Source organism: Manacus candei, unplaced genomic scaffold, assembly GCF_025592945.1.
Source record: "Manacus candei isolate 608988 ecotype Guabito, Panama unplaced genomic scaffold, ASM2559294v1 h1tg000056l, whole genome shotgun sequence".
Lineage (NCBI taxonomy): Eukaryota > Metazoa > Chordata > Aves > Passeriformes > Pipridae > Manacus > Manacus candei.
In genome coordinates, this window is record NW_026138104.1 from 6,625,948 (window position 1) to 6,651,579 (window position 25,632).

General features: G+C 39.8%; 1 protein-coding gene across 2 annotated transcripts in view; it reads left to right on the forward strand.

Annotated features, from left to right (window-relative positions):
• SPAG6 (sperm associated antigen 6) overlaps positions 1-12,220 on the forward strand; it is a 34,291-nt gene extending 22,071 nt beyond the window's left edge. For both annotated transcript variants that reach the window (XM_051802446.1, XM_051802447.1), the window contains exons 6-11: positions 398-571; positions 2,939-3,091; positions 5,366-5,557; positions 6,759-6,875; positions 9,628-9,773; positions 11,977-12,220. In XM_051802446.1, coding sequence (XP_051658406.1) covers positions 398-571; positions 2,939-3,091; positions 5,366-5,557; positions 6,759-6,875; positions 9,628-9,773; positions 11,977-12,043 — 849 coding nt within the window. In that variant the 3' untranslated portion in view covers positions 12,044-12,220. The remainder of the gene's footprint in view (positions 1-397; positions 572-2,938; positions 3,092-5,365; positions 5,558-6,758; positions 6,876-9,627; positions 9,774-11,976) is intronic.
• The last annotated feature ends 13,412 nt before the right edge of the window (positions 12,221-25,632 follow it).

The following is a 25,632-nucleotide window of genomic DNA, read 5'->3' on the forward strand; positions in this document are numbered from 1 at the left end:
GAAGGCAACATAAAAATGCCACTTCAAACAAATAGATAAAAAATCCTTAATATAAGATTCGACAGATTCAACTTATGCAAATAAAGATATTTTCTGTAGATTTTACTAAATTTTAAATTAAAGTTTTAAATGGCATATATATATATATATTTGCTTTTTTAATACATAGCAAGCTTGAATGGAATAAAACAAAAGAGAAACTTTTATTCAGGAACCAGCGAATGTTCTGTGCCATTATATTCGTGCATGAATTGACTCAGTGAATTGTAAAATAGCTGTAATTGTTTTCCCTATCCTGCTTTGTTTTCCTTGATGCAATAGATTTTTGTGTGCAGGGGGAGTGTGTGTTGTCGGATGTTTGTATACTATTGATTTTATAACAATTTTTATTTACTAGCGTCAGGTGCTGTCAGCTCTAAGCCAAATAGCAAAGCATTCAGTGGATCTTGCAGAGTTGGTGGTTGAAGCAGAAATTTTCCCAGTTGTGCTCACATGCCTGAAGGACTCAGATGAATATGTCAAGAAAAATGGTGCAACTTTAATTAGAGAGATAGCAAAGCATTCGCCTGAGGTAAAACCTTGAAAATGCAAATACAAGGTCATATCATTAGATTTTACACTTTAAATAAAATACAGGATTATTCTGTCATTTGCTTTTCGAAAGGGAGGGCAAATAGCTGTTTGGCATGTTCATTGGAAAATATGGAAATGCTTGCTGATATTATGAGATGTGTATTGAATATGAATTGGGTTAGGAAACTGGGAATCATAAAACGTATACCTACCTACTTCATTCTATGAGATATCTGCACAGAGTGGGAGTTCTAGGCTGACAGTATTGTCAGTCCTAGATATTAAAAATATCATGAGAAAAGCCTCACAGAAGTCATGATACCAGCTAATAAATTGCATGATCATCCTGTAACTATAATAGATGGTGTGTGTCCTTTTAAAAATCTTCTGGGGTGCTGGGATCACATTTTAATTATTTTTTCAATGACAGTGAAGGTCAAAAATTCTCTCATTTATTATTAAACTGGTGGTAGTTTCTGTTATTAGCTTGAGTTTGTAATTTGAGTCTCAGCATTTGCACTGTTTTTGCCAATAGCTGATACAGGAAGGTTGGGATGTTTGGCAAAGTCAATAAAAAATAAATAGAAAAACCAAATAATTATAACTATGTTAATCTGTCAGACCACAGAGATAATTAAAAGGCTCTAAATATGACTTTGGAATGAAATACAAGCAATGTATTTGTAGAACACGCTAATGCTGAACGCAGCCATTTCAAAATCATACTAGCTTAACAACTGAGAAGTGTTTAAACATGAATATTGTGCTGTTTCTTCAGCCTGCCACTCTTTAAACTGGTGATTAAAGGTTACCCTCCTGGCACATCTGCTTTCTCTCTGCACCTCATGGGCAATGCAACTTTACTTCCTCAAAAAGTGAAGAAATTATCATTATCAAAGGGGGACACTGGAGTCAGAAACCAGAGACCAAACTCACAAGACTGCAGGTAGAGTCAGAAGAGCTGCTAGCACTGGATCCTCCATGCCAGGGGAATTGGCCATGCTAGCAGCTCTCCAAAGGAGTTGTAGGAAGTGACTCCCAGTGGGAAGTCACAATCTGTGTTTGACTTCAGAGTGACAGTGACCACTGTCCATCTCTGAGCAACTCTGTTCAAGCAACACATGTTGCAGCAGAGGCACACTGGCAAATGATATTTCTAGAGGACTTGGCTGTGTCATTTGAGACTCGTGGCTTTTGGATCCCAGCTCTCAATCTGCATATGCAGTAAAATTCATGTGAAGGTCATCACTGGGGGGACTTAACAGCAAGGGCTGAGGGACAGAGCAGTGGGGAGTGTGCTCTGTGCATCCAAGTGAACATGGCTGTGTCCAGACGTAAGACTTGGTTGCCACTGGCTGCAGTTCACAATCATGTGAACAGTTTTTCCTAAGTAATAACTGCAAATTTCATCTGGCTGTTTCATGAATGAAACAATCCCCTTTTAAAGGCTCTGAGGAAAAGGTGAATTTCATGTTTATAGAAATCAGCTGGATTGGAAATTTACGTGCCTCAGTTTTGTTCATTTAATTTTGACTTTTAAGAACATGTTTCTTTTGCTTTGGAATCTGTCGGGAAAATGGGATATACTTAACAATATGGAAGAAAATAATCATAATATGAAATAATTTCTATGCATTGTTGCTATCATACATACTCTACTGCTGTCCCTCAAGTGATGTGGGAAGTGATAGCGTTTGGAAAAAAACCAAGGTGCATAGCTTGATTATCATTTATAAGTAAGGCTATATAATTTGGCATTCCGGGGCAGACTCCAATGCCCATCAAGTGTGTTCCCTGGACACTTCCCTCAGAGTACTCTAACATGGCAGAATGGTGCAGCCCAAGTCAGTTTTGCACATCCAGAACAGTTGTCCTTGGCTTCATGCCTCAGTGGGAGGATTCACAAAGGATTTTATGCTGCAGAAAATGCAGGTGAGAGGAAGAGTGGGCCTTTCCGTCTGTTGCTGCACAGAACATATGATGTTAGCTGGGGAATGAGTGGGCACTAATATGGAACTGGGTCAGTAGGTGCATCTTCATGATCATTCATGTATTAGGCTGTCATCTGCACATCTCTTCTGTGTATGATAATGGAGTTGAGAATATGTCATTCATGCTGTACAGCATAACGAATTCAGAATCCTGATTTCCTTGCAGTAAAGTCAATCAAAAGCACCGTAGCAAATCAGCTTCATTCCTGAAAACTTCATGCTGCACTTAGTTGCCAACAGTCTGCATGATACATCGCTCTTATTCCAGCTTTATTTTGTAAATTAGGAGCAATACATTAAAAGACTTTTCTGATGTAGTGCTTTATGCCTGTTGATATTTCACAGTATCTAATCTCTTTTGTTTATCTTTTCAGCTTTCACAGCTTATAGTAAATTCAGGCGGAGTTGCTGCTGTGATTGATTGTATTGGCAGCTGCAGAGGGACTGTCAGACTGCCTGGCATCATGATGCTTGGTTATGTAGCAGCTCATTCGGAGAACCTGTCAATGGCAGTGATTGTCTCCAAGGTTAGCTATCACTTTGTTGTCTTTGTATAATTCTTCAGCAGTATTCTGAGGTAGAGATACAAATGAACATTGGCAGAGGATATATTTTGTGACAGGATCATATACTTGCTCTTGACGAATGCACTTCCTCCTTATATTGCCACTTGCTATGACCGAAATTATGTGGTAACCTGATCAAAGGGTGTCCTTATGATGTTGACCCTTTTATAAAATATCCTGGATTAGTTTGTATTACAATGCATGATTTTTCTGTGTTGCAATTGCACGGGTACAGAAAATAAGTCAGTGAATTCCTATAGTCTGCTTCCTCTTAAAATTAATATTTGTGGCTACATCAAAACCTTTTTTGAAACAAGTATGTTTAATGGCATGTTCTTCATTGCACTAGCATGACTCTGCTAGTACCACTAGAGTATCTTGCAACAGAAATCTTCAAACTTGAAAAGACTTCAGTTTCTAGTGTTTGATTCAGTTGTGCAAGTAACATTTCAAATGAGTTAAGCTGTACATTTTCAGGTTTAAATAAAATCTGCTGGGCCATGATATACAAGGGAGAGCATTTGCAATATTTGCAATAGGTGAAATTAGTGCCTGATATATTAGTCTGATGTAAATCATACTAACTAATGACAGAAGGAAGGAGATATTTTCACTAACATTTTTGGCCCATTTTCACACTATGTCAGTAATCTAAAATATACTGTATGAGTGGAAACAACAAAACAAAAATGGAAGAACAGAAATGTCTTCTAGTAGGAATGCGAATTAAAAATTGAAAATTGCTACAACATAACATATAGTATGCAGGGAAGGTAGGAGTGATCAAAAATGCTCTTCTGTATTTTAAAACTAAAGAAATAGACACGTTTTGTTTGCCCTCTCTTGAGTCCTTTCTCTGGATGTGTCTGTCTCTCCACTTTCAGGATGCCAAGAGCAAATATGCTCCGACCGTCGAGTGCTTGACATTAGGTGGGATGAATCCAGGATTAAGTTCAGGATTAAGCCTTTAAGTATTAAATTTTTGAAGAGTACTAATGATTCCTATCATAACTGAATGGAACCGCAGTGAGAGCTTTTGTAGGGATCTGTGCAAACTTTCATGAAATTAAATATTTTAATGAATGGTCCACAAAAGCAATAACAATAAACCCAAAGCCCATTAAAAAAACCCGCTTCAGGGGAAAATAAGCTTGTGTAGTGGTACATAGCGCTGAGGACAAGGCTTGGTAAACTGGAACCATTTAAAAGAAATGCACTGTGGCATAACCACGTGCAGTTAAACACTGATGATGTTATGATGTAAAGTGATAGCTCTATTCTGCTGTACTCTAACCTGGAAAGGATGAATTTTGAAAAATTATTTTTGGGACCATACTGGACAAACACTTCATTGTGATCTTCTGCTGTAGTGGTATTAGAGTGGAAGATGAAGCAGTATTGGAAAAGGGAAGTTAATCTGTTAGTAGTGGATATGCTCCCTGTATTTGAAAACGACTTGCAAAAAAAACCCAACCCAACCCAAATGAAAACCAGAAAAGTGTGCAGAAAACACTAAAAAAGATTCATGGGATGGAGAACAAGGTTTTTACAGTAGAGTTTTGGTAGCCTTGCCTTACCTGAAGTAGCATGAAATGTTTCCTGTTGAAGCATCTTGGCATAATCTAAGTAGCTGTGGAGAAAGGATAAAGACTGTGATCCAAACCATAAGAACTTTAGTAACAACTGGATGTGCGATGGCATTCTCCATCTCCTGATGTCTTCAAGAGTTGAAACCTTTCTGCAAATTATTGGATGAGTCAAACATGAACTACTGGACTCAAGAAGAGGTTGATAACTTGAAATTTATTGGTGTAGATAATAAAAAAGAAAGACTCAATGATTGAGCCCTTATAGTCTTAAACTACTTTCCTAGAATCATAAGCACTCAAATTATTTTATTTTTAGTTTGACAAAACTGCAACTTTTACTCAGTACAGCCTGAACTGTGTCATGTATTCCTTTTATCCCTTAAATTTGCATGTTTGTTCAAACTGCCTTTTGACTTGGAACATTGAATCTGTTTCTCTTTCTTTAATTATATTTATTAAGATTTATTAAAAATTCTTGCTAGTCTTGATGATGTAAAAATATTACACCACTAGCATGCATTATCTTACAGGGTTTTTTACAGGAAGAGTGTAAATAGAGAAACATTTTCTAACCAGCTGTATCGGTTTCACATTGTCCTTCCCTGGTCTACATTTGTAAAGGTTGTGCTTTTGATTAATGCTACAGGGAATACCACCACTGTGTGCCTGCTTGATAGAAGAACATGAAGATCATATTAAGGCAGCAGCTGCTTGGGCCTTGGGACAGATTGGAAGACACACTGCTGAGCATGCACGTCATGTTGCAGGAGCAAACGTGCTCCCCACATTGCTTGATATCTATGTGGACACACGCAGTTCAGAAGATCTTAAAATGAAAGCAAGTATATTTGTAGTATTTGCAGGGTGATTAATTAATTGTAATTAAGAGATTTAAGTGCTTAAAAATTACTAAATGCTTTGTGTTTTTATTGATGTTCATCGAGTCACAGATTTCCGGGGTCCAGGGTATCTGAAGGCTGTGTGTCATTTATTAGGACTGGCTGGTTCCTAATGGGTGTGCATATGGTTCATACCAAATCATATGGTACAGCCACTGCAGTCTAGTCCCTTATTTTTTTCCCAGTTTAGATGAGAGTTGCATATACTCATAAATGCTATAATTTCTTGTGACTTGTTTCTAATTATCTACTTCTTTTTGCAAGTATAAACTCTTGTAGAAAATATTATAGTTGCTGTAGTGGTGTTTCTTACATTTTTATTATTATAATTATAATAAAACTGTAACAGCTAATCAAAGCCCTACTCTTGAAAATATGCAACTGTTCATGTTTAGGGCCTTCCTCGTGTGGTAGCAAGTAGAGCTGTAATTTAGTAGTGTATTTTTGAGCAACAGTAAGTGAACCAACTGAAGAGTATAATACAATGGGATATGCTCTCCCATGTTGCACTATGCTTCTGTATATCCCACTGAAATATTGCATTCCAGATCTGTAAAATAACTTTTCTGTAGTAATTTTCGGTGGTCCCAAAAATACTAAGGCCAAATTAGCTGTACCTGTAATCCTGCCCAAGAAGGTCACTACTGCTTGTAGCAGCCAACATTGAGTCTGTTTTCAGAAACTAAGCACCAATGCACAATTGTTTCACTCTCTCTTTCCCTCCTTGCCTGGACAGTACTGCACTTTGCTATCCCAGAGCAGCAGCTTCTCATAGTAAGCCACTTCTAAAATACAATCTTTTAAAATGTGTTTTGATTTAACTTTCTTATTATATTACATTACTTCAATTTACTTAAAGGGTCTACTCCAGCTTTCATTATAGTCAAAGGAAAATTGCCATTACTTTGACCGTAGATAACATAATATGATGCACTGTGGGGTTTGAGGCTTAATAAATCTAAGTAGAAAATTGATTCTTCATCAAGTGACCTGATAGATATCATAGTTTTTATTCAGAAAATGCTCATTGAAAATTCTGATCAATTCGCTTTTTTAATCAGACTTCAGTGATATATAACATGAATTCTTGTTGTTTTCATTGATGTCTTACTAGAGAAATTTTATTTTGCATTTCAACAGGCTAAAAAAGCCTTAAAGAACATTCTTCAGAAATGCACGCATCTTCCAGCACTTGAACCATTGCTGCATGATGCCCCTCCCAGTATTATGAAACATATTATTGGGCAGTTTAGTAAGGTAAGAAAAGGCTCTGCTTAATGAGTAATATGTTAATTTTTTCCCATTTAGCAAGGAACCTATCTTTCCAAAGATGAAGTCTCTAAAGTTATCAGTTGTTTCCTTTAACAGTTGTTTTCTTTAAGGATCCTCAAGCATTCCCTTCAAAAGCAGTTTGGAGCATCCTGTTCTTTTGTCTGATACAGCTGGATACTGTTTCATCTGGAATCTGCCATAATTCATTCTAAGAGTGGGAAAACAGTTGCTTATAAGCAAGGTGTTTTTTTCTTCCTTGCCTCTTGAGATTAAGTGGAATATTAACTCATGTGCAAATATTTTCACTGAGCCAATGTATCACATAAATCCCAGTCACATCTGTTTTAGATAAAGAACAAGCTGTCTGTACAGGAGTGACTTAAGTCAGGTATTTTACAATAATATAAAGGCTTCACTACTTTTACCCTCATTAATTTTCAGTCTCAAATAAGTGTAAAAATCCCAATTTTTTTCTCATCTCTCTCGAAGTTTGAAAATTAGTTGTTATTACATTGTTGATTTGAATGCAGCATGTAGAAAGTGATACAATTTAATAAAAATATTTAAAATTTTCTAAGTAATTGCTAACTAATCAGGAAATTTGCAATGTCTGCCGTGTTCACCAGCTGTTGGGAATCCTGCTCAGCTATACAATATCTTTTGTGCAATACTCTGCAGTGTAACATGTTAGCAGGGAGTACCTGCTCAGTTGGTGAGATGTTCTTTCTGGAAATGACCAGGTAAAACATTCTTGATACTCAGTTCTGATTATTACAGATCTAGAAGCACTGCTGTTGGTAGTGCAGATTCCTGATTACATTACCTTGCCACAGTTAGGTTTGTCCTGTCTTCTTGCTAAGTCTGTATGAAGACTGGAGATTTCCAGAATCCAGTCCTTTTTGCTTCTGCATGCTGACTGGAGCTATTAATGAGCCAAGTGCATAGCAATTGGTTATTCAGGGTATATTTGAATGTTGCTTGCTATTGAAGTGGTTTTGTGCCCTTCATATCAGCAGATGCTTTGTTTTGTTTTTCTTCTTTGTCTGTATGTTATTAAACAAACTATACTTGTTTACTCTTCTGAAGTATACTTTTAAAATTAAGTTCTCTGTAGTAAAAGTATTTTTCTCTCTTGTACCATAGCTTGGGAATTTCCTATTCTTAGAGTTGTGGGGTATTCTGTGGGTTTATTTATAGCACAGTAAAAGCCTTATTTCCAAGCTGTGCTTCAGAGTGGGATGCTATCCATTCTTGGTGCTGGACTGTGTCATTTTAGCATTGGAGTTTCCAGGATCTGTGCTATTCTGTGCTGCCTCGGTTTGGACTGGGGGAAGGGACTGTGTCTCAGAGGTGCTGTCTGTCTTCAGGGCCTCTTCCAAGATTTCTGCTGTCTTATCCAGCCTTGTAGTCACAGTGTGGAGGAGGAAGGCAGGGAAAGGGCCATATCCTGTCTCCTTGCTAGCTCCTCCTTGGCAGTTCTTGTTGTGGAGATATGTGAAAGAAGATGTCTGTTTAGTTCCTACAACAAAAAGATCATAGTTGTTCCTGACACTTCCATGGAGCATATATTAGGGAGAAGTCTCTATGCTCTCCTGTTTTTTCTTTACCTGTCTGTTGATTTTGTACAGCCCAGAGGGACCGCGGAAATGAAGGCTGCTTGCCTGTATGCACGGAAGAAATCTTGTCCTTTTCCTTCATCCTTTTAGGCAATCCCTTCCTCATTTGAGGCTCTTGTTTTACTCTGAAATACAGTCAAATTTATGGCCTAATTTGTCTGACCAGTGTTAAAGCTTACAAATGCTTTTGCCCTCATAGTCTGTAACTCTCAGAGTTGGTTTTAAACCCATCTGGTTTTGCTGTAGATGCAGCTGCTGTCTTGCATTATCTTTCTGTCTTTCTGTATTTTTTCCCTTTTTTTTTTTTTTTTTAATATTATTGCAGCCCTGTGGGGCTATGGACTACATGCTGTCATTCTCCCTTGCCTGGCCCAGCCCCCACCTTCCTCCTTCCCTCCCTCCAGTCCTCTGGACAGAGCTGCGTATTGGCATCACTCAGGGAGCACAGAATCTTATTATCTGATCATTTCTGCTTCTCATCCCCTTTGGCTGCAGAAACTTCACGTTTTTGCTTTGTGTGTGTGTGTTTGTAAAAGGCTTCCATGACTACACAGTGTGTTAAAGGATTTTAATATCTAGGAGTTTAATAGTAGCTTCAAGGCGGCATTGTTCACTTGCAACAATTCTCAGTATTGTTTTCATGCACTAATCTATACTAGATCATTATAATGATATAAAATTCAGCTCTACAATTAAACTGTGGGAATTGACATAAAAGACCTGAATAACTTGGTTTAAGTGGAACAGATGCTGTTGTTATTCCATGTTAGTATTCTGTTTTTATTATCTATTTAATCTCCACGATCTTATTGTCTCTGTAGGAATAATTCAAGAAATATTATTTATGTAAGGATAAATATTCAATTCATTATTTTATATATGTTATGTATTAAAGTACATGTTAAATTATGTTGTAACCATAAAGGGCTGGTTTATGTTTTTTTTTTTTCCCGTACAACTGGGTGTTATAATACAGTAGTCATTACAGATGTTGTATCTCTGATTTTCCATTTTCTCTGTCCTCTGAATTAAAAACACATTAGCAATATTTGAGCCTAGCAGCATACAGATTCATTAAAAAGAAAATATTCTTTTTTTTTAATGTACTATTCTGTGTGTAGGTGTTACCACATGACAGTAAAGCACGTCGTCTCTTTGTAACAACCGGTGGACTTAAAAAGGTTCAAGAAATAAAAGCAGATGCTGGGTCACTTCTTCAGGAATATATCAATGCTATTAACAATTGCTATCCAGAGGAAATAGTAAGGTAGGGAAAAAGAGATTTAAAAATTTCATACTTATTATTAAATGTTTTTCACAGGAACAACACAAAGGAAGGATTTAAAATAGTAATTTAACTTTTATATGATTTTTTTTAATAGAATAGCTTAACATTTGGTTAACTGCCCCAGTGGTAACACAACCCCTAGACACATACATTAGAACACTTTCTGTGTTTGGATTGTATTTGGAATCAAATTTCTTTGTCTGTAAACAAAGCCCAAATAATCAAGCTCTTGCAGGAAAGTGGAAAGAAAACAGTCCTGCACTACCCAGATGAACTCTGAATCCTACTTCAGTACAACCACTCTCATAATAATAAATGTTGTGGGAAGTTTATTTTGGTGACTTATTTATGGATTACTTAGGCTCCAGAATACAGGTATTGGTGAACCTTTGGTTGCATCCTTGACTTTCCTAATTGTATGTCTGAACTAGTGTATTCAGAGGCTCCTTTGAAACTGCCTCTGATGTACAGAGGGTCCAGAGGCTCTCCTGCACAGTTGGTCTGCCCACAGCTGCCCTTCCTTCCCAGCCTCATCACGAGGCTTAAGTGTTATATAAAAGGACCATACACCAGCTGTCTGCACCAAGTTGAACTTTGCCCTTAATGAATACAGAAACACTATTAAATAGCTTACAGTCAAAATGTCACCATCCTAAATTGTAATAATGAGAGAAATGCCCTCCTAGATTCTAGATATCCATTTACCAGTCGTTCACTCCATCAACACATCAAAAGGATGTTGTACTCGTGCACTCCCTCTACAGGCTCTGAAAATCTGCATCATCAATTTTAATTACAGCAGCAAAATTCTTCAGTGAATAGTCACTACAAACTAAGTCACACAAAATGAAGCCCTGTTTGTCTCCACAAGGAAGAGACAGTGGCTGTCAAATGGGTAAAGGCAAAATCATAAAGAAATTTTATCCTGCAGCTGGTATTTCAGAGGGAAAGAGGACATTTGCTTATATTTTTCTGGATATAATTAATGTTTCTTTGTTACAGCTATTTTTCCCCCTGTAAATGAAAAAATGTTAGTCATCTAGGCTGGGATGTAATTAAGAAAAAGGCCCCTTCGACCATCTCCTGCTTGCCTGTCTGTGCTACTGCCTGATGCTGGTTGTGCTGCCTGAGGCACAGCAGCTATGATAGACTCCAGCTTTGGGTTTGTCCTGCAGACCTGTCATTTTAGGCTATTTGCAGACTGAATATAGTAATGCATTGGAAAGTTAGCTTTACAATCAGAGAACTCTTATATGAGTTTTAAAAAGAGCTAAATTATGTAGAAACCATCCAGAAAATAAAAATCAACAAGGTAAACAAATCTTCCCTCGATGGAAAACACTGGGGATTTTTACTTGAATATATTGTAGGCATGCATTACATGGAGGTGTGTTCATCTGTCTTTATAGCTGAAGCTTTCAGGGCTCAGAGGTGGCAATTTACATGCCTGCAAAACCAGAAATAAACTGAGATGTATGTTTTTAGAATAATACAGTAATAAATTTCAGATACTCTTAACCTGGAAAACAAGAACTAAATGAAACTTTGATGCTTGTGTATTGGAAGCATGTAGTTGGTCCATTGTGGAAAAACAGCTGGATGACAACAGGACAATAATGGCACCATAGAGTCCTGCTCTAATGAAAACCTTTTGGATAATCTCCACCCTTGAGTTGGCAATAGAGAGAGAAGGTCATTGTGGTAAATTGTTTTGTTCCAGAATCAATGTCTCTCACATACATGGATGTAGACTTCCCATTAGCTTTGGGGTGTGGGCTCATGTTTGATGAACAGCAGCAGACTATTGTCATCTGGCAGCCTACAGTTCTGTGTAAACTTCTGCTTTTTTATTAAAGGTCATAATTTAAAAAGAACTTAACATCTACATTCCTTAGTAAAGACAATGCTTATGGCAGCTGAACCCATCTAAAACCTAGCCACTTACCTACATGCCCTAAAAGGAGCTAAAACTATTTCTGAAAACCTAACTTCCAAGTATAAATGGTAATGTAAGTTGAAAAGCAAGCTCTTAAAACATTGTGGGGGAGTAACTGTAGAATTCCTTGACCAGTGTTTAATGCTAGGATTTTTTCTTGATCAGTAGAAATATGCATAGTGTTTCATTACTTTGCACAGAACATGCCTTGTAGTCTAACACACAAACAAAATGTTTCTCTTTCAGGTTTTATTCCCCTGGATATTCTGAGATACTTCTGGAAAGGGTGGAGAGTTACCAACCAGTTTTATAAACTTCAATGTTTTATTAGATCTGCATTTCACATTTATGCCTTTATGACTGTAATACAAATACAGCTGTTGAAAGTCTTGCTTGATTCTGAAATCTTCTTCTACTGTTTGAACTACTGAAAGAGCTCAGCAATTCCAGCAAGCTATATTTTGTTCTTTATAAACTTGTTTGTTGCTAAGTTTTTATTCCTTTTTGTTTAACATTACTACCAGATATTGCTGTATATATGAATGGAATTTCATGCAGGGGTGATGATTTATCACAGAAGCTTTTTTAGAATCAGTCATTTCCTTTTCCTTCCACAAGAAAGGTTTGTTATTATCTCATTCAAATTTTAGCCTTCTCAGTACTGTTACCATTTTCCCCTTTTGCCTTTGCATATTGTTTAAAGCTTCCCAAGCTTGATGAGGGGGGAAAAAGCTGGCCTCTCTGCGTTTTCTAATTATGGAATTCTTTCTGCACTGAGATATTTCCTACTGCTACTTTTGAGAAAGTAAAGTGATATGATTTTGCATCTCCAAACATGTTTGTAGCAGCTAAATAAAGAAATGATCAGATCTGATGATGATGCAAGGGCTGAATGCTGCATAATATGATAGTGTGGGGGTCCTGGCATGGTAGGTAATACATCTTCTGCAAAATTCCCCCTAATTAAGCCAAAATTCACTGTAGAGGAAAGAAGCAATACACTGTTTGGTGTGTGTGTGTAGTTGTTCCTCTTGAAAAGGACAGAGTAAACTTCTGTGGACACAAAAGGAAGGACCCTGGGAGCTTTGGCTCTGTGTGGGTCATCAGCACATTTGTGTGGCTCAGAAGAATTGCTTGACTGCAGGAACACTGTTCCAAAGTTCTGAGCACATTCAGAGGAAATATGAGGACACTTGAGTCCCACTGATTTGAGTGATGGGACTAAGATGGCTTAGGATTTATCCTTCAAGAGCTGAAATTGCTGCAGAATTGAGTTGGAACACACTTGGAACTTAGTCTTGAAGCTGCAGATCACATTTACGTGGAGGTGTGAGCTCTTGCCTGTCTGTAGAACATCCTGGAACTATTTTTACCTTCTTGTGAAGAGTGAAAAGACTTTTACAGTTTACTTACTCCTCTGGTGTATTGCAGAAGCAGGGGACAGCAAACAGCCCTGTAGTCTTCCCTAATATATAACTGTCATTTACCATTTTTTGTTCTAACCATTTTTTTTCCTTGTATGCAGCAGTTTTGTGTGTTTTGCCTTTTTTTTTCTTTCTTTTTTTTCCCCAGAAAGTAATAAACAGTGTTTCTGGAATGGGATGCTGAAATACTGGCAGCCATAAGAAAAGACAATAAGTGAAAACCTCTGCAGGAGAGAAACTTGTCTACTTTCTTAAACATATAACTGAATGAGTTTATCAAACAGGGATAGTCTCTTCTTGTGCAAGACTTGCCAAGACTTATTTTTCAACTTATTAAGTTGAAAATTATTTACAGTGGCTTTTCTTTGCCAACTTCCAAGTGACTATTTTCTTTTATTCTTGTTAGCATATTTTTCGACGGTTCACAGAAACATTGGTGGGCTATCTGGTGTTAAGGTTTATTTCTACAGAGGGCTGTGTTCCTGCTGTGAGGTACTTGGTGCTCTCAGACTCTGCTCTTCAGGAGGAGCAGGAGATGCACAGTACCTTGCTGTATGGAGCCTAACAGAAAGAAACTGTTGGTGGCATGAGTGCTGGTATAGAAACCACACTAGCTGGGTTCTTTCCTTAGCCCACATCAAGTGAAGAGCCTTGGAACTGACTAGCTTCTACCAAGTGCCTTTTTGTTTTTGGTTGTTATATTCTGACATTATTAACACTAGGACACTAGTAGAAAAACTTAGGTCTCTTAACAGGATTGTCGTAATACTCAATACTCAATAATTGTTGTAATACTCAAACACATACATTATGGATATTTAAACATTAAATCTTGTACAATCCCTGAAAGAAAATGTAATAGAAGGGTTTCCAGACAGTCTTGAAGGATCTGAAGCCTTTATTTTCCCTAACAGAGCAGAAATGGTGCAGGGAGCTGAGTGCAGATGGGAGGCAGCAGAGGCATGGAGCTGTGTGTACCCATAGCTGCCTCGTGTGCTCGGGAGCACACCCACACCACACAATGCTAATGTATATGTTTTGTGCAGAGAGAGCAAAGAGGCTTCAGTCCCCTGACAAATGTGCTCCTGCTGTGTCATACTGTGCTACACTGTAAGGATTCCACAGGGTTAAATTTCAATGCCTAAACAATTTGTTCACAGCCTTTTCACAGTCTTTTTCTGATTCCTGACAAAGGAAATGATTGCAAAAGGCAAACCTTCAAAGCAATCTGATTGTGTAGAGCACAGTCTAAATCAGACCTAGCATAAATACATCTTTACGCTGGCTGGGCAGTTCTATCCTAGGCCAGTGGCTGTTTGTCTTTTTGTCACAGGACTCCTGGACAATGCCACATCCCATTAGGTTGTGGCAGTGCAAAGTCCTCTCCTATGTAGTGTGAAACCCCTTCAGTTGTCCCTTGCTGGCAGGTTGCTTCCCTGCATCGCACATACACTTTGTGGCTGGAGGCTTCCATGGAGGTACACGTCTGCACAAGGCAGATCGAGCTCTTTACAGCAGAATTATTGCTAATTTGTATTTTAGGCTTACTGATGTAACTATGGCAAGAGTTGCTTTTTAGCTGTAGTGTTTCTCAAGGTGTTTCTGCAGTGTTTCTCTTCCATTTCTTCATTTGGCTTAATTCATCATCTAAAACTATGTAATAGCTACTCTGGCAGCCTTCAAGTGTGTATAATTTGTCTCAATTTCATATAATAAAATGCAGATTTGCATTTTAATTCGTTCAAATACTGTCTTCATGGCTAGTTTGTGACTGTGATGCTAAAGATGAACAACAGGCTCATTTTGCAGCTTGGGCCTCACACCCCCTTTGGATGTTTTTCTCAGCTTACCACTCAATGGTGCCTACTTCTGAGCTTAGGACATACAAGCATTTCAAGTAAGAGTCCCTCTCACAGAGGTGGCTTATTAAGACACACAAAGAAAATTAAGCCACTGCTTTGGCAGAAATAAATGTAAGTGGAGACAGCCCTTAAATCATGTTGCCGGTTCCTTTGATTGCAGCGTTGGGACTTTTCAACCCAAGTCTCTAAAGATCTTCTCTGGGGGCCTGAGCCATGATTTTTGCCTACATTACTACAGTTATTATTATATCTACAGATGTAAACCAGGGCCTTGAAAGAACATGTGGATGTGTAAAACTTTTACCATATTTCATTCAGTGGATGGATTAACTGGCCTACAAAAGCTCCATTCTTTATCTGAATGACTGGAAACGTAGAGGATCTGAAAAGGGGAAATTCAAGGAGTTCAACTCTTGTGTATATAATATGTTCTGCATTTCCAGAGGGATTTACCAAGGGATTGCTTTGTCTCATCTGAAGCGATCAATCTGCTGGAGATCTGCATCTTAACAAACAAATGAACAAAATGTTGAAGGAGCTGAATGGAACTGGTGGAGGAAGAAATGAATCTCATTTTGTGAAGTAAAGCATAAAGTTACTGTAATTAGGAAGTGGATAGAGTGTGAGTAGATCTTCAGTGTTCTTGATTTGGTCTAGGGGGTTGTGAATTAGCTTGGCCAAAGGGGACTTTTAGGCATGGAGGATGCCACAGGATAGCCTTTTACTTTGGTATAAACTGGAGTGCTCTGATTTCTGGGTATGTAGGGGTGGCGGACTGTTGTCTCACCAGGTGAGGAATCTATGAAAGCATGCTTGCCTCAATATCTTTCTTAATGGCTGCTTGGTTTCCAGTATCGTGGTTGTTGGAGTTTTAGATCTCCCTATGTGGCCAGGGCAGAAAGGAAATATGGAGTAGGACTGGATTGCAAAGCCAGTGGTTCCGCTTCTTGCACTGACATAGGATTGCTTTTATGGTCTTGGATAATTATTACAAATCCCTATGATTCATCATCTTCATCTGTGAAGTATCTGTTATACTCCTTTGTTAACTTACAGAAGTGCTGGGAAAATTAAACTCATATGAGAGATCGATGCAGCAGAACTTAAGTTCTTTATAACTAATACCATATTCAAAAAGGAATATTGTTCAAGAACCTAAAAAAATTTACCTAAGAAATCTTGGAGATGCTGATTTTTAGAATTGGAGTTGAACTAAAAGCCAGTGTATTTTGTGAGTTTCCTTATCTGACACAATTTAAAGGGATTGTGGAGAAAGAGGAAATTATTATGTCTCCTGACTATACTAAAACTATTGATGTCATTTTTGTATAATACTTAACTGATAATATTGATGCTACTATGCTTTATGCTGCAGCCAGCTCTATAATTTAGCTAGTGAAAATACTAATTACATTATTACTGCTGTACTGTATTTCTACATACAGCACAAAAGACTGAATCAGAAAATACGTATAAGCAATACTAAAGCATATTTTGATGAGAATGCTGTTTAACCAGGAAATGGTTTTGTGCTGCCTTTCACAAGAAGTTCCTCTTACTTGCCTTAAACACATTTCATGGATGTATTCCTTCCCACCCGGAGATCTGATCGCAAGGCTCGCCGGGTGCTCAGTGAAGTGCTGAGGGACCATGATTTGTAGAAGAAACCAGTTGTTGCATCAGCAACCTGTGAAGAGGAACAATGCAAAGGTACTAATGTCATATTTTCACAGAGATTTTGAAAGGCTTGCTTTTTCTTCATAAAAATGCTTGTTCTTACTTCCAAATTGAGTTAAAGAATAGGTACACAGATTAACATCAGCTATTCTGTATTTTATTCTTTTTCCAGAAATAGTGCGTTAATGTATTTCTTTAAACAAAGTTTTGATTACTTTTTTGTATCCAAATCAGCAGCAAAATTTCGTTATCTTGTGACAAGATCTGTGCCCCTTCTCTCAAGGAAAGTTTTGTTTTCAATGATACAGACTAGTGATGAGTTTTATCCCTGTTCTCTTATTTATAAGTAGGTCTGATGGCCTCTGTACGTGTTCATTTTTCAATATGAGGTCAGTGTTAAAGCCATTATCAGCCTAAAAGGTTGGATTGCTACCAGGATCCAGCCTTTGTTGCCCCACAGTGCTATAAATTATATTACAATCTATTGTTAAAAATTAATAATATGCAACATAGAGTCTGATGGAATCATGTTAATGAGAACACTGAAGCTTCATTGACTTGCAATATCATTAGGGCTCCGAGACAGGTTTATAGCCTTGTGCAAAGTATATTTGTGTTGGTTTAGACACACTATTTATTTGGTTACACCCAGCCAAATGTTTCCTTACTAAATTAAAATAAATGCTGGTTAGTTCAATGAACTACAAAGATATATAGTGTAATTTCAGGTTCTCAAGTCACAGAAAATAGGCCCCAACAATGGAAATCAGTAGAGGATCAAAAATTATGGATATACTGGAGTGAATATGAACAAAGAGTGAAGGGAGTTTACCAAGTTGGGCGCAGTTAATTTTTTGTTACTCAAGGAACGTATAAAATTTGGAAAGAACAGCTCCCACTTGTAGTCTGCCCTGATCTTTATGTAACCCCTCCCTATATAGACATGCATACACACTTGCATGAACACACAACCAAAATGTAATCAAAAAAGTCTGCTTTCACAAGACTTGCCTCTGTAAAGTGTCAGTAGGGGCTGGAGGAGAGCAGGTCATTGGCAGCTCCTCTGCTCACTAATGCCAGCTTTATGGCACTAATTTCTGTCAAGGTCAGCAGCACCCCCTGATATCCACTGAAGTGAGAATCAGGCACTGGATCTGTATCACCTGTGCTCTGAACAGCTCTGCTTCTCGCTAGAAACAAAGCAGATAAAAACAGTTTGCTGCTTTCTTCTCCAACAGTGCTTCAAATGAGGGAATGGTAGGAAAGTCTTTCTAGAGCTTCTCGGGAATGAATCATGTTCCGTGTTTGAGACCTAGTTCCCAGCCATGCAGGGTGTGAGGTAGAATGGGAGTTTAGAAGAATCAGTAACATACTGGTGTTGCAAGTCTTAACCTGCTTTGGGAAATGGATATTAAGGAAGCTTCCAAGTTTCCCATCTCCTTTCACGGGTAACACCTCCTTACTGTAGCTCTCTCTGAGTTTGGTCGTGGGGCTGCTTGTCTCTGCCTCCTGCTCTGGGGACACAGTGGCAGTGCTGCTCATGCCAGCCTAGGATTGAATCTTGATTCCTACAGACATTTTTATTTCATGGAAATGGAAAGGAGGATAACTTAAGTGATTCTACATGCAGTTTAACAACATGAAACTTTCTTGCTTTTGGTCACTCCAAAGCAAATCCTCTAACAGTTTATCTGTGAGGGCTATAAGATATTGGAGCACACGAGAGACAGGGAAATCTGGTGGTAGGAGGCTGGACAGGGTTCACGGAGATCAGGCCTTGTACCTGTGCTGCTTGTATGTTGTCACAACCAGAGAGGTGGAGCTGAAATCAGTCTGTCCTTAATTGCATGGATTAAGACCCCATCCTGCCTTGGAAAAGACAGAGTGTACCCATACCCAGAGCATATACCTATAGGGCTGAGAGATTAGAGATTCTTCTCCCTGCCTCCATCCCATGTCCTCTTGGCAGCAGTGCACCAACCTTACCTCGCTGGCTCTGGCACAGTGAGGATTTCCACTTCCTCAGGATGTCTCAGGGGTGTTGTTCATTAATGCTTTGAAGTTGAAAACTGCTGTGAGTGCTGTGTTGTTACTGCTCACTAATGCCATCAATGTGTAGCTGACCATAACTCATTTTCCTGTGATAATTCCCGTGGTTAAACTGAAGAAAATGAACTGTTTTGATGACAATGTTTTAAGAAGATGCCATTTCAGAAGCTATAGCTGTGCCTGTGATATATCACCCTGACCAACATCAAGGGAAACCTGGCTTTCCCCCTGAGGTGTGGAGTTCCAGTTTGGACCATCTCCCCTTATTTTTGTATACTTTTTATGTCAGATGACCTACTAGTAGCAAAATCTGGTAAAATTTTTGCCAGGAGTTGAATTATCATGAGGTCATGAATAACTATATTAGGCCCAGCTCTCCCCCTTCTAAGTTTTTTAAAACCCTGATTTGTGTTTATGCTAATGTAGTCGTGCAATGGGAATGTTTGGTAAAATTGCTGTTTAATTTACAATAGAAGACTGCTTTAGCAGCTGTTTTATAGCAGTTTAACTACTCTGACCTAAATGACTGTTCTTAAGGGATTGAAAAGTAATTGCAAATGTGAAAAAGTCCAGGACTGTCCTCTTTTTTTTCAAACATCTTTGAAATGGCTTTATAAACAATTTGAATTCCTCTGCAGAATTCAGATGAGAGAAGAAAGAATGTCAGCTTACTGGGAATTTTCTCTGACCACCTGAGAAAAATGAGTTTTTCATCCTCTTGAACATCATCTGGAGTTATAATAAAACATGCTCTCAGCTGGATTCCTTCTGTTTGAAAATAGACAGAGCTACATCATTGTACACCTAAAGGAAGGACACAGAACTACAAAAGCAATCTAAAATCTGAATTTTCCCTTCTTCACAGGGACCACAAGTAATTTTCTGTAATCATAATGAAAATTATTTGAATCTTGAAGGAGGGATATACCTCTCCCTTCCCCTCAATGTGAGCAGTCCAGAGGACCAGGGGTAGAGATCCTTTTATACAGAGCTAAGTCACCTGTTGGGATCATAGGTGTAAAACCCCCAAAGCAATAGCTATTGAAGGAAGTGCAAAAATCCACAAAACTAAAAGGTAATTGGTGAAAATCCACAAGTCAGCTACTAAAATTTCAGCTGAATTTTCATACCGATCTGTGGCAGATGAATGAAATGTGGTGCTAGTGTGTTGGAATCCTGTGGTGATAGACACATGAAGAATAGATAAAAGATGGCTGTTAGTTAACTAGTGCTGCAGACAGGCCATCCTACTTGTCTGGGGAGCTGGTCCTGAAAACCCTCAGCCAGGCAAAAGCTTTTGTTGATGTGAGAGTGACTGTGCACTGAGGGAAGGTTCCGGGCCTGGGCATATGGCAGTCAGATGACAATGGCACAGCTCCCATGATGTGCTCTGGACTGTGGGATGAGTAGATGACAAAACTCTGCAACTTCACACAAGTGCGGTGTAATTTGAAGCTGTTCTGCAGGGAAACTGTAGGCAGCAAGTACAATTTCTAAGCCTAATATAAATTCCATCCTGTTTAACTGCCACCAGTTCTACTGCTGCAGATGAGCAAACCAAGTGAAAGAACAAAGCAATGGAGAGACTTGATCTGGCTTTGTAATGCAATTGAAAAATTCCCCATTAGAAAAGCATTTGCCATGGCCCCAAGAGCACAGAACTGAGGTCTTTGCTGTCTTCTGTTGGCATATTGCTGTGCCCTCAGTGGGCAGCTGGTCCATTTCCTTCCTTCCTTCCTTCTTTCCTTCCTTCTTCTGCTGAGCAAAATAGTTGTTCAGTTACTGTCTTCCAGATTTTCTTCACCTTCTCTCTCTCTCTTTCCCCTCCCTTCATTTGTTTTAACTGAAACTCACTGATACATATATCTCCCACATATTTTATCTGTTGGAGAAATGCAGGAATCTCTACTTCAGCTCCGTCCAATGCTTTCCCAAACCTTAGATACTCCCTCTGTTCCTTGATTCCAGGTCATGATGCACTTAAATAATTTGTCCTCTGTTTTTTTTATTTGGCTAATTACTCTTCACATCTCCTTCAGCCCTTCTGAATTACCACTCCACACATTGCTTGCCATAGTTCACACTCCTTTTGTTTGACTTCCCTTTTTCTAAGGGTAGTTACTGAGTCTTGGTAGGATTGTTACAGCATGTCACAAACAGCTGTTTTTTGCTGTGACAATAGACTGATGTGTGCTCCAAACCAAATGCACAGCCTGCATATTAAACACTTATAGTGTTGTGACAAGCACAACCAAGTTTTTAAATATTAAAAAAAATAAGGTGGAGATTCAAAATATGAAATAATTGAAAAGAAACATTCCCAAACTGAGGAGCAGGCATGCTTGAGATGAGACACACTATATCATCTGTGAAGAAAATCTCTAATAAGATCTCTTGCAGTAAAAGACTTTGAGAGAAAAACACCATGGGCCCCATGATGTCCTGTGCATAGGTAATGCCTGCACAGTTCCTGCTGGGCTGTATCCAAGTAAAAGGATCACGGAACAAATGTAGCCCCACTTACCCAGCAAGACAGGGTGTTCTTATTGTACAGAATTAATTTATTTGTTAAAAAAAAAAATTATCAGACAATTATGTCATGATCACACTGAGAGTGTATTTTAATGACAGCTTTAGTTTAGAGCTGTGTGGAGTACACTGCTGCCTTCATCCTTCTCTCCGTGTCTTTCCTCCACCTTTCCATTACTTTTCCCCATTAATGTTCGATGCACGCTCTAAGGTATGTCTGTCGGTGGGTATTACTTTCACCAGCCTTTCCTTGCAGTAGTATGTCTATAAATGGCAGACAGCATCATTCCTAATTACATGTTGCCCCCAGATGCTCCAAGGGTGATGCTGATGGATTGCTGTGTGGGTGGTGTTGAAGGGACTGGGGGAGGGGAGCTGGGATGCATTTCCTCTAAGTGGTAGCAGAGGTCTCTCTTCGGGCTGGGCTCATCGGTCCTCCCTCGATAAAGGGAGCTCGGGAATCTCCGAGATCGTGCATCTGGGCGTTGGAAAAGGGGACGCAAGGCTTCAGAGTATGGCCCAAACAAACGGGGAAGCGGAAGGAGCTGGGAGAGACAGAATTCACCCTTTAGCTATCGCTGCACAAGCCACACAGCACGAAGGGCCGACAGAGTACACAAGCTGCTACATCACGCTTCCCTGATCCCGCTTCCCCAGCGCTTGGTTCCGCGCCGGGCGCAGGGCTCAGCGCGCAGCGGGAGCGCTACTGCCCCGCTCCACTCCTGTCCTTAGTGGCATCTCTGACAGGGCCGTGCTGCGTGGATTCGGGTATCCCTGGCGTGGTCCAGGGCAGACTGGGCTTTGGAATTGAATCTGGCCGGTTTTGGCTGCCAGAAATGTGACTATGGAACTGATGGAGTCACTTGACTTCTGCCAGTCGCCTGCTCCGCGGCCGGGCTGTAGAGGAAAGGGGCAGAGCTTCAGCAGCCCCTGCCCATACAAAGGACGGCCCTTCCCTCAGTCCAGGGACGGGCATTCCTGCACCAGCAGGCTGAACAGGGAAATGGAAAGCCGAGTGATCCTGGATTTTAAAAGGGTGCTCACCAAATCCCAGAGAAATCCAGAGAACAGTGAGGAGGTGAAATTAGAGATTTCCAGTCAAGTGTTTGTCACTTTTGCACAGACCTTAACTCTGCAGAGGCTGCTAACTGGGAAGGAGGAAGTGAGAGAGTGCACATGTGCGAAAGCACATCTGCAAGGTCTATTTCCTTCTCTCTTTAACTGTCCCGTGGCCCTTGAAGGGGTTTATATTTAGTGTGCCTAGCAGGTCAGCCTGCCATCTGGGCAGCTACTATGAAAACATGGAGGGAATAGGCAGTATTGGCTTTGAGGACTGAAGCAATGGAACTCCACAGGTTTTTACATCTCAAGCTTAGTGCCAGGCTGGGAATTTGCCACATTACAGTGTGCACTGGGACTAGGAAGTGTCTTGGGATGATGTGCAGAAGCACATTTAAGAACATAAGACACCAACTGGCACATCAGACCAATGGTCCATCCAGCCTGAGTCTGACAGGAGGCAGTGCTCCCTACAGCGAGCAGGTGAGCCTGGTCATGTTCTGCAGCCTGTCCTCTCTCTACTCCCCTAGCATCCCCTGTGGTTGGATTTGAATGTTAGAGGCTAATCCTTCTAGTGTCTGCTTATAGACCCATTGCCAACTCACTCAATTTTATGAAGTCTTTCTAGAGTTTCTTGCCTGAAAGACCTCAGAGTCACATACAAACTTAAGGACTTTACTCAACATTTTCAGTACCTGAACAGGAAGGTGTACAGTGAAGTCAGTCCCACCATCAATCCCACAGTGGGGAGATCTTGCTCATGCCTGTTCTCCAACCTGAAAAGTGGCTGTCAGGACTTATCTTTTGCTTCATGTCCTGCCTCCAATTTTCAATCTGTAAAGAGTCTTTCTTTCCATCCCATGGTGAGTTAGTTTATCTGATAAGCTTTGGTACAGAACCTTGTCAAAAGGTTTTTCAAAATTGGACTGTTCTGTGTCTGCTGCACCCACTCTCTGTCTTTACTGATGCACTCCAAGGACTGTGGTAGGTTGGTGAGACAGGGTTTCTGTCTGCAGCAGCCACATGCCTCGTTCCCAACTGACCATGTTTATCCTTGTCTATGGTGACTTTATTTTTTTAGACCCTACTGCCATTAGTAAGGATGGATGGCAAACTTCCTGGTCTGCAATTCCCAGGGCCCCTTCTAAAGTCCTTTTTGTGCCTCTGAGTTGCAATGGCAGCGTGCCAGCCCCTTGGCAGCCTGGTGTTTGCCATGCTGGGCTACCCTCCCCATCCGGGCAGCCGAGACTGAGGAGTGAAGATGAATAATACTCAGGGACAGAGTGGAGCTTTACTCAGGAGTGGAAACCACCATCCAGAAAAATGTCAGTAACTCATTTGTTTTAATTTCAAAACACATTTGCTCAATTTCTGAAATGTGTACTTAGGTACCAGTTATTCTTTCCCTCTCTTCCCTCCACAGGGACAAGGCATTTTACACGGCTCCTCATACAATGGTCGGCAAAATACAGAGAAGATGTATAGAGATTAGGTGATAATACGATTTCTGTCATAGGTCTCATACCTGATATATAATTGCTAATTGGCGGCATATTCCCTACAGTGTGACAGAAATATCTACATTGGCAGTTTATTGGAATAAAGGGGGAAGGGAAAGACTGTAGCTATACTCTGAAATTGTATAGATCAGGATTTAACAGAAGGCATGAGCACAAAAGTGAATAATATAGCTAAATAGACCCTTTGGGCTAGAGAAACACCACAATGAAAAGTTTTTGGCTCAACTATTAAAAAAGATATTTCTTGCATGACATCTGATGAGGGACAAATGCTGCTAAGGAGTGTCTTAGAGGATCCAGCTCATGAAAGAGACTGCAAGGCAGCAAAGATGTTTCTTGTGCCTGCTCACAAGCAACACAGTTTTGCAGGCAATGCTCTTTACTGATCATCACCAAGAAAGGAAAATACAAAAGCAAAAAAGAAATAACAAACAGTAAATAAAAACACAGGAGGCAGCAGTAAAATGTCAGTTTTTTGTTGGCCTTGATGTGACTGCTGAGGATCTTTGTTCCGGGAAGAGAAAGTGCCACAGCAGGATGGGAATGCTTGGATTGGATGGGCTGTCATATCTGTCATCATTATAAGCATGGACAGATGATGATGATCTCTCCATTCTGTTTCTAGTTTTTCTTAGTCTCCAGAGATGCTCATCCAGCTGTTTTCACCAGAAAATTTATTCAGCTAATTTGTTCACTTGTCTTTTTTGTTTTCTTACAGTGCTTCTTACCTTCATCAAGATGGTAGCATCTTCTCTGTGCCCACTGCTACTTTAAGCCCTTCCTGTTCCTGGAGATGCTGACTACTTACTTTCCAGTGTCTGGAGGTGTGTTAGTCTTCCTCCTTCACTGGTTTTCAGCTCATCTTTCAGCAACGTGGCATCCCACATTGCTCGAGGAGGGGGCAAGGTGGGGGGAGAAAAACAGGCAGTGACTGGGGGCTGTTTAAGCGAGTCACTTCTCATAGATACAGGCTCTTTCCTCTCCTCTTTTGGCTCCCTCTCTTCTCCCACCCCTTGGGTACTGGCCCCACTTTTATTTCCTTGCCTGCAGCAGCAGTGTGTCTAAAACCAAGCTGCTGACAGCACAGCTTGTGAGCTCAACTACTGCTGTAAGATTTTGAAGACAAGCAGGTTTCACAAGGCTGCACCTTAAGGGAAAGTATTTCTAGAAGCCAGTTCCTCTCTAGAGTTTTCAGAGAAGGTGTGTATGATCACTGATGCTTTCCAGTCTCAGTTTTTGGTAAGTCAGTTGAAGAAAGGTAGTCTGAGTACTTTTTTTCCCCCCAAATGATAACTAGGATATAGCAATCCTTCCTAATTATGTAGCTCTCTTCACCCTGAGCCTGTCACAGCCTGTGTCTGAGGAAGACCACTTCAAATGAGATTTATGTGCATTTGGTATAATTTGAAACAGACTGAAACTTAATGTTAGGGCATTTCATGACATGCAGAGCCTTAAAATTATGATAGAAGTCATCTGGGGACCTGCATTGGCAGCGTACAACCCTTCTCACTGGAGTTGTTCCTACCTGCTTACCACAGCCTGCAAAACAAACAACCACCCATGCAATTGCAGTGCAGACAAAACGCCCCTGTGATGGATGATGTCCAGGTGTGACCTTTCGCCTGTCACGGTAGCCAAAAATCTTTGCGAGAAGAGTGCATGGTGGCAGATTATGGGATAATAAAATAAAACAAGATCGATCAGGCGTAGGATTCTGCTGTTAAGAATGTATTGACTATTTTTTAAATAGCCAGCTATCTGACAGGGCGAGTCACACCT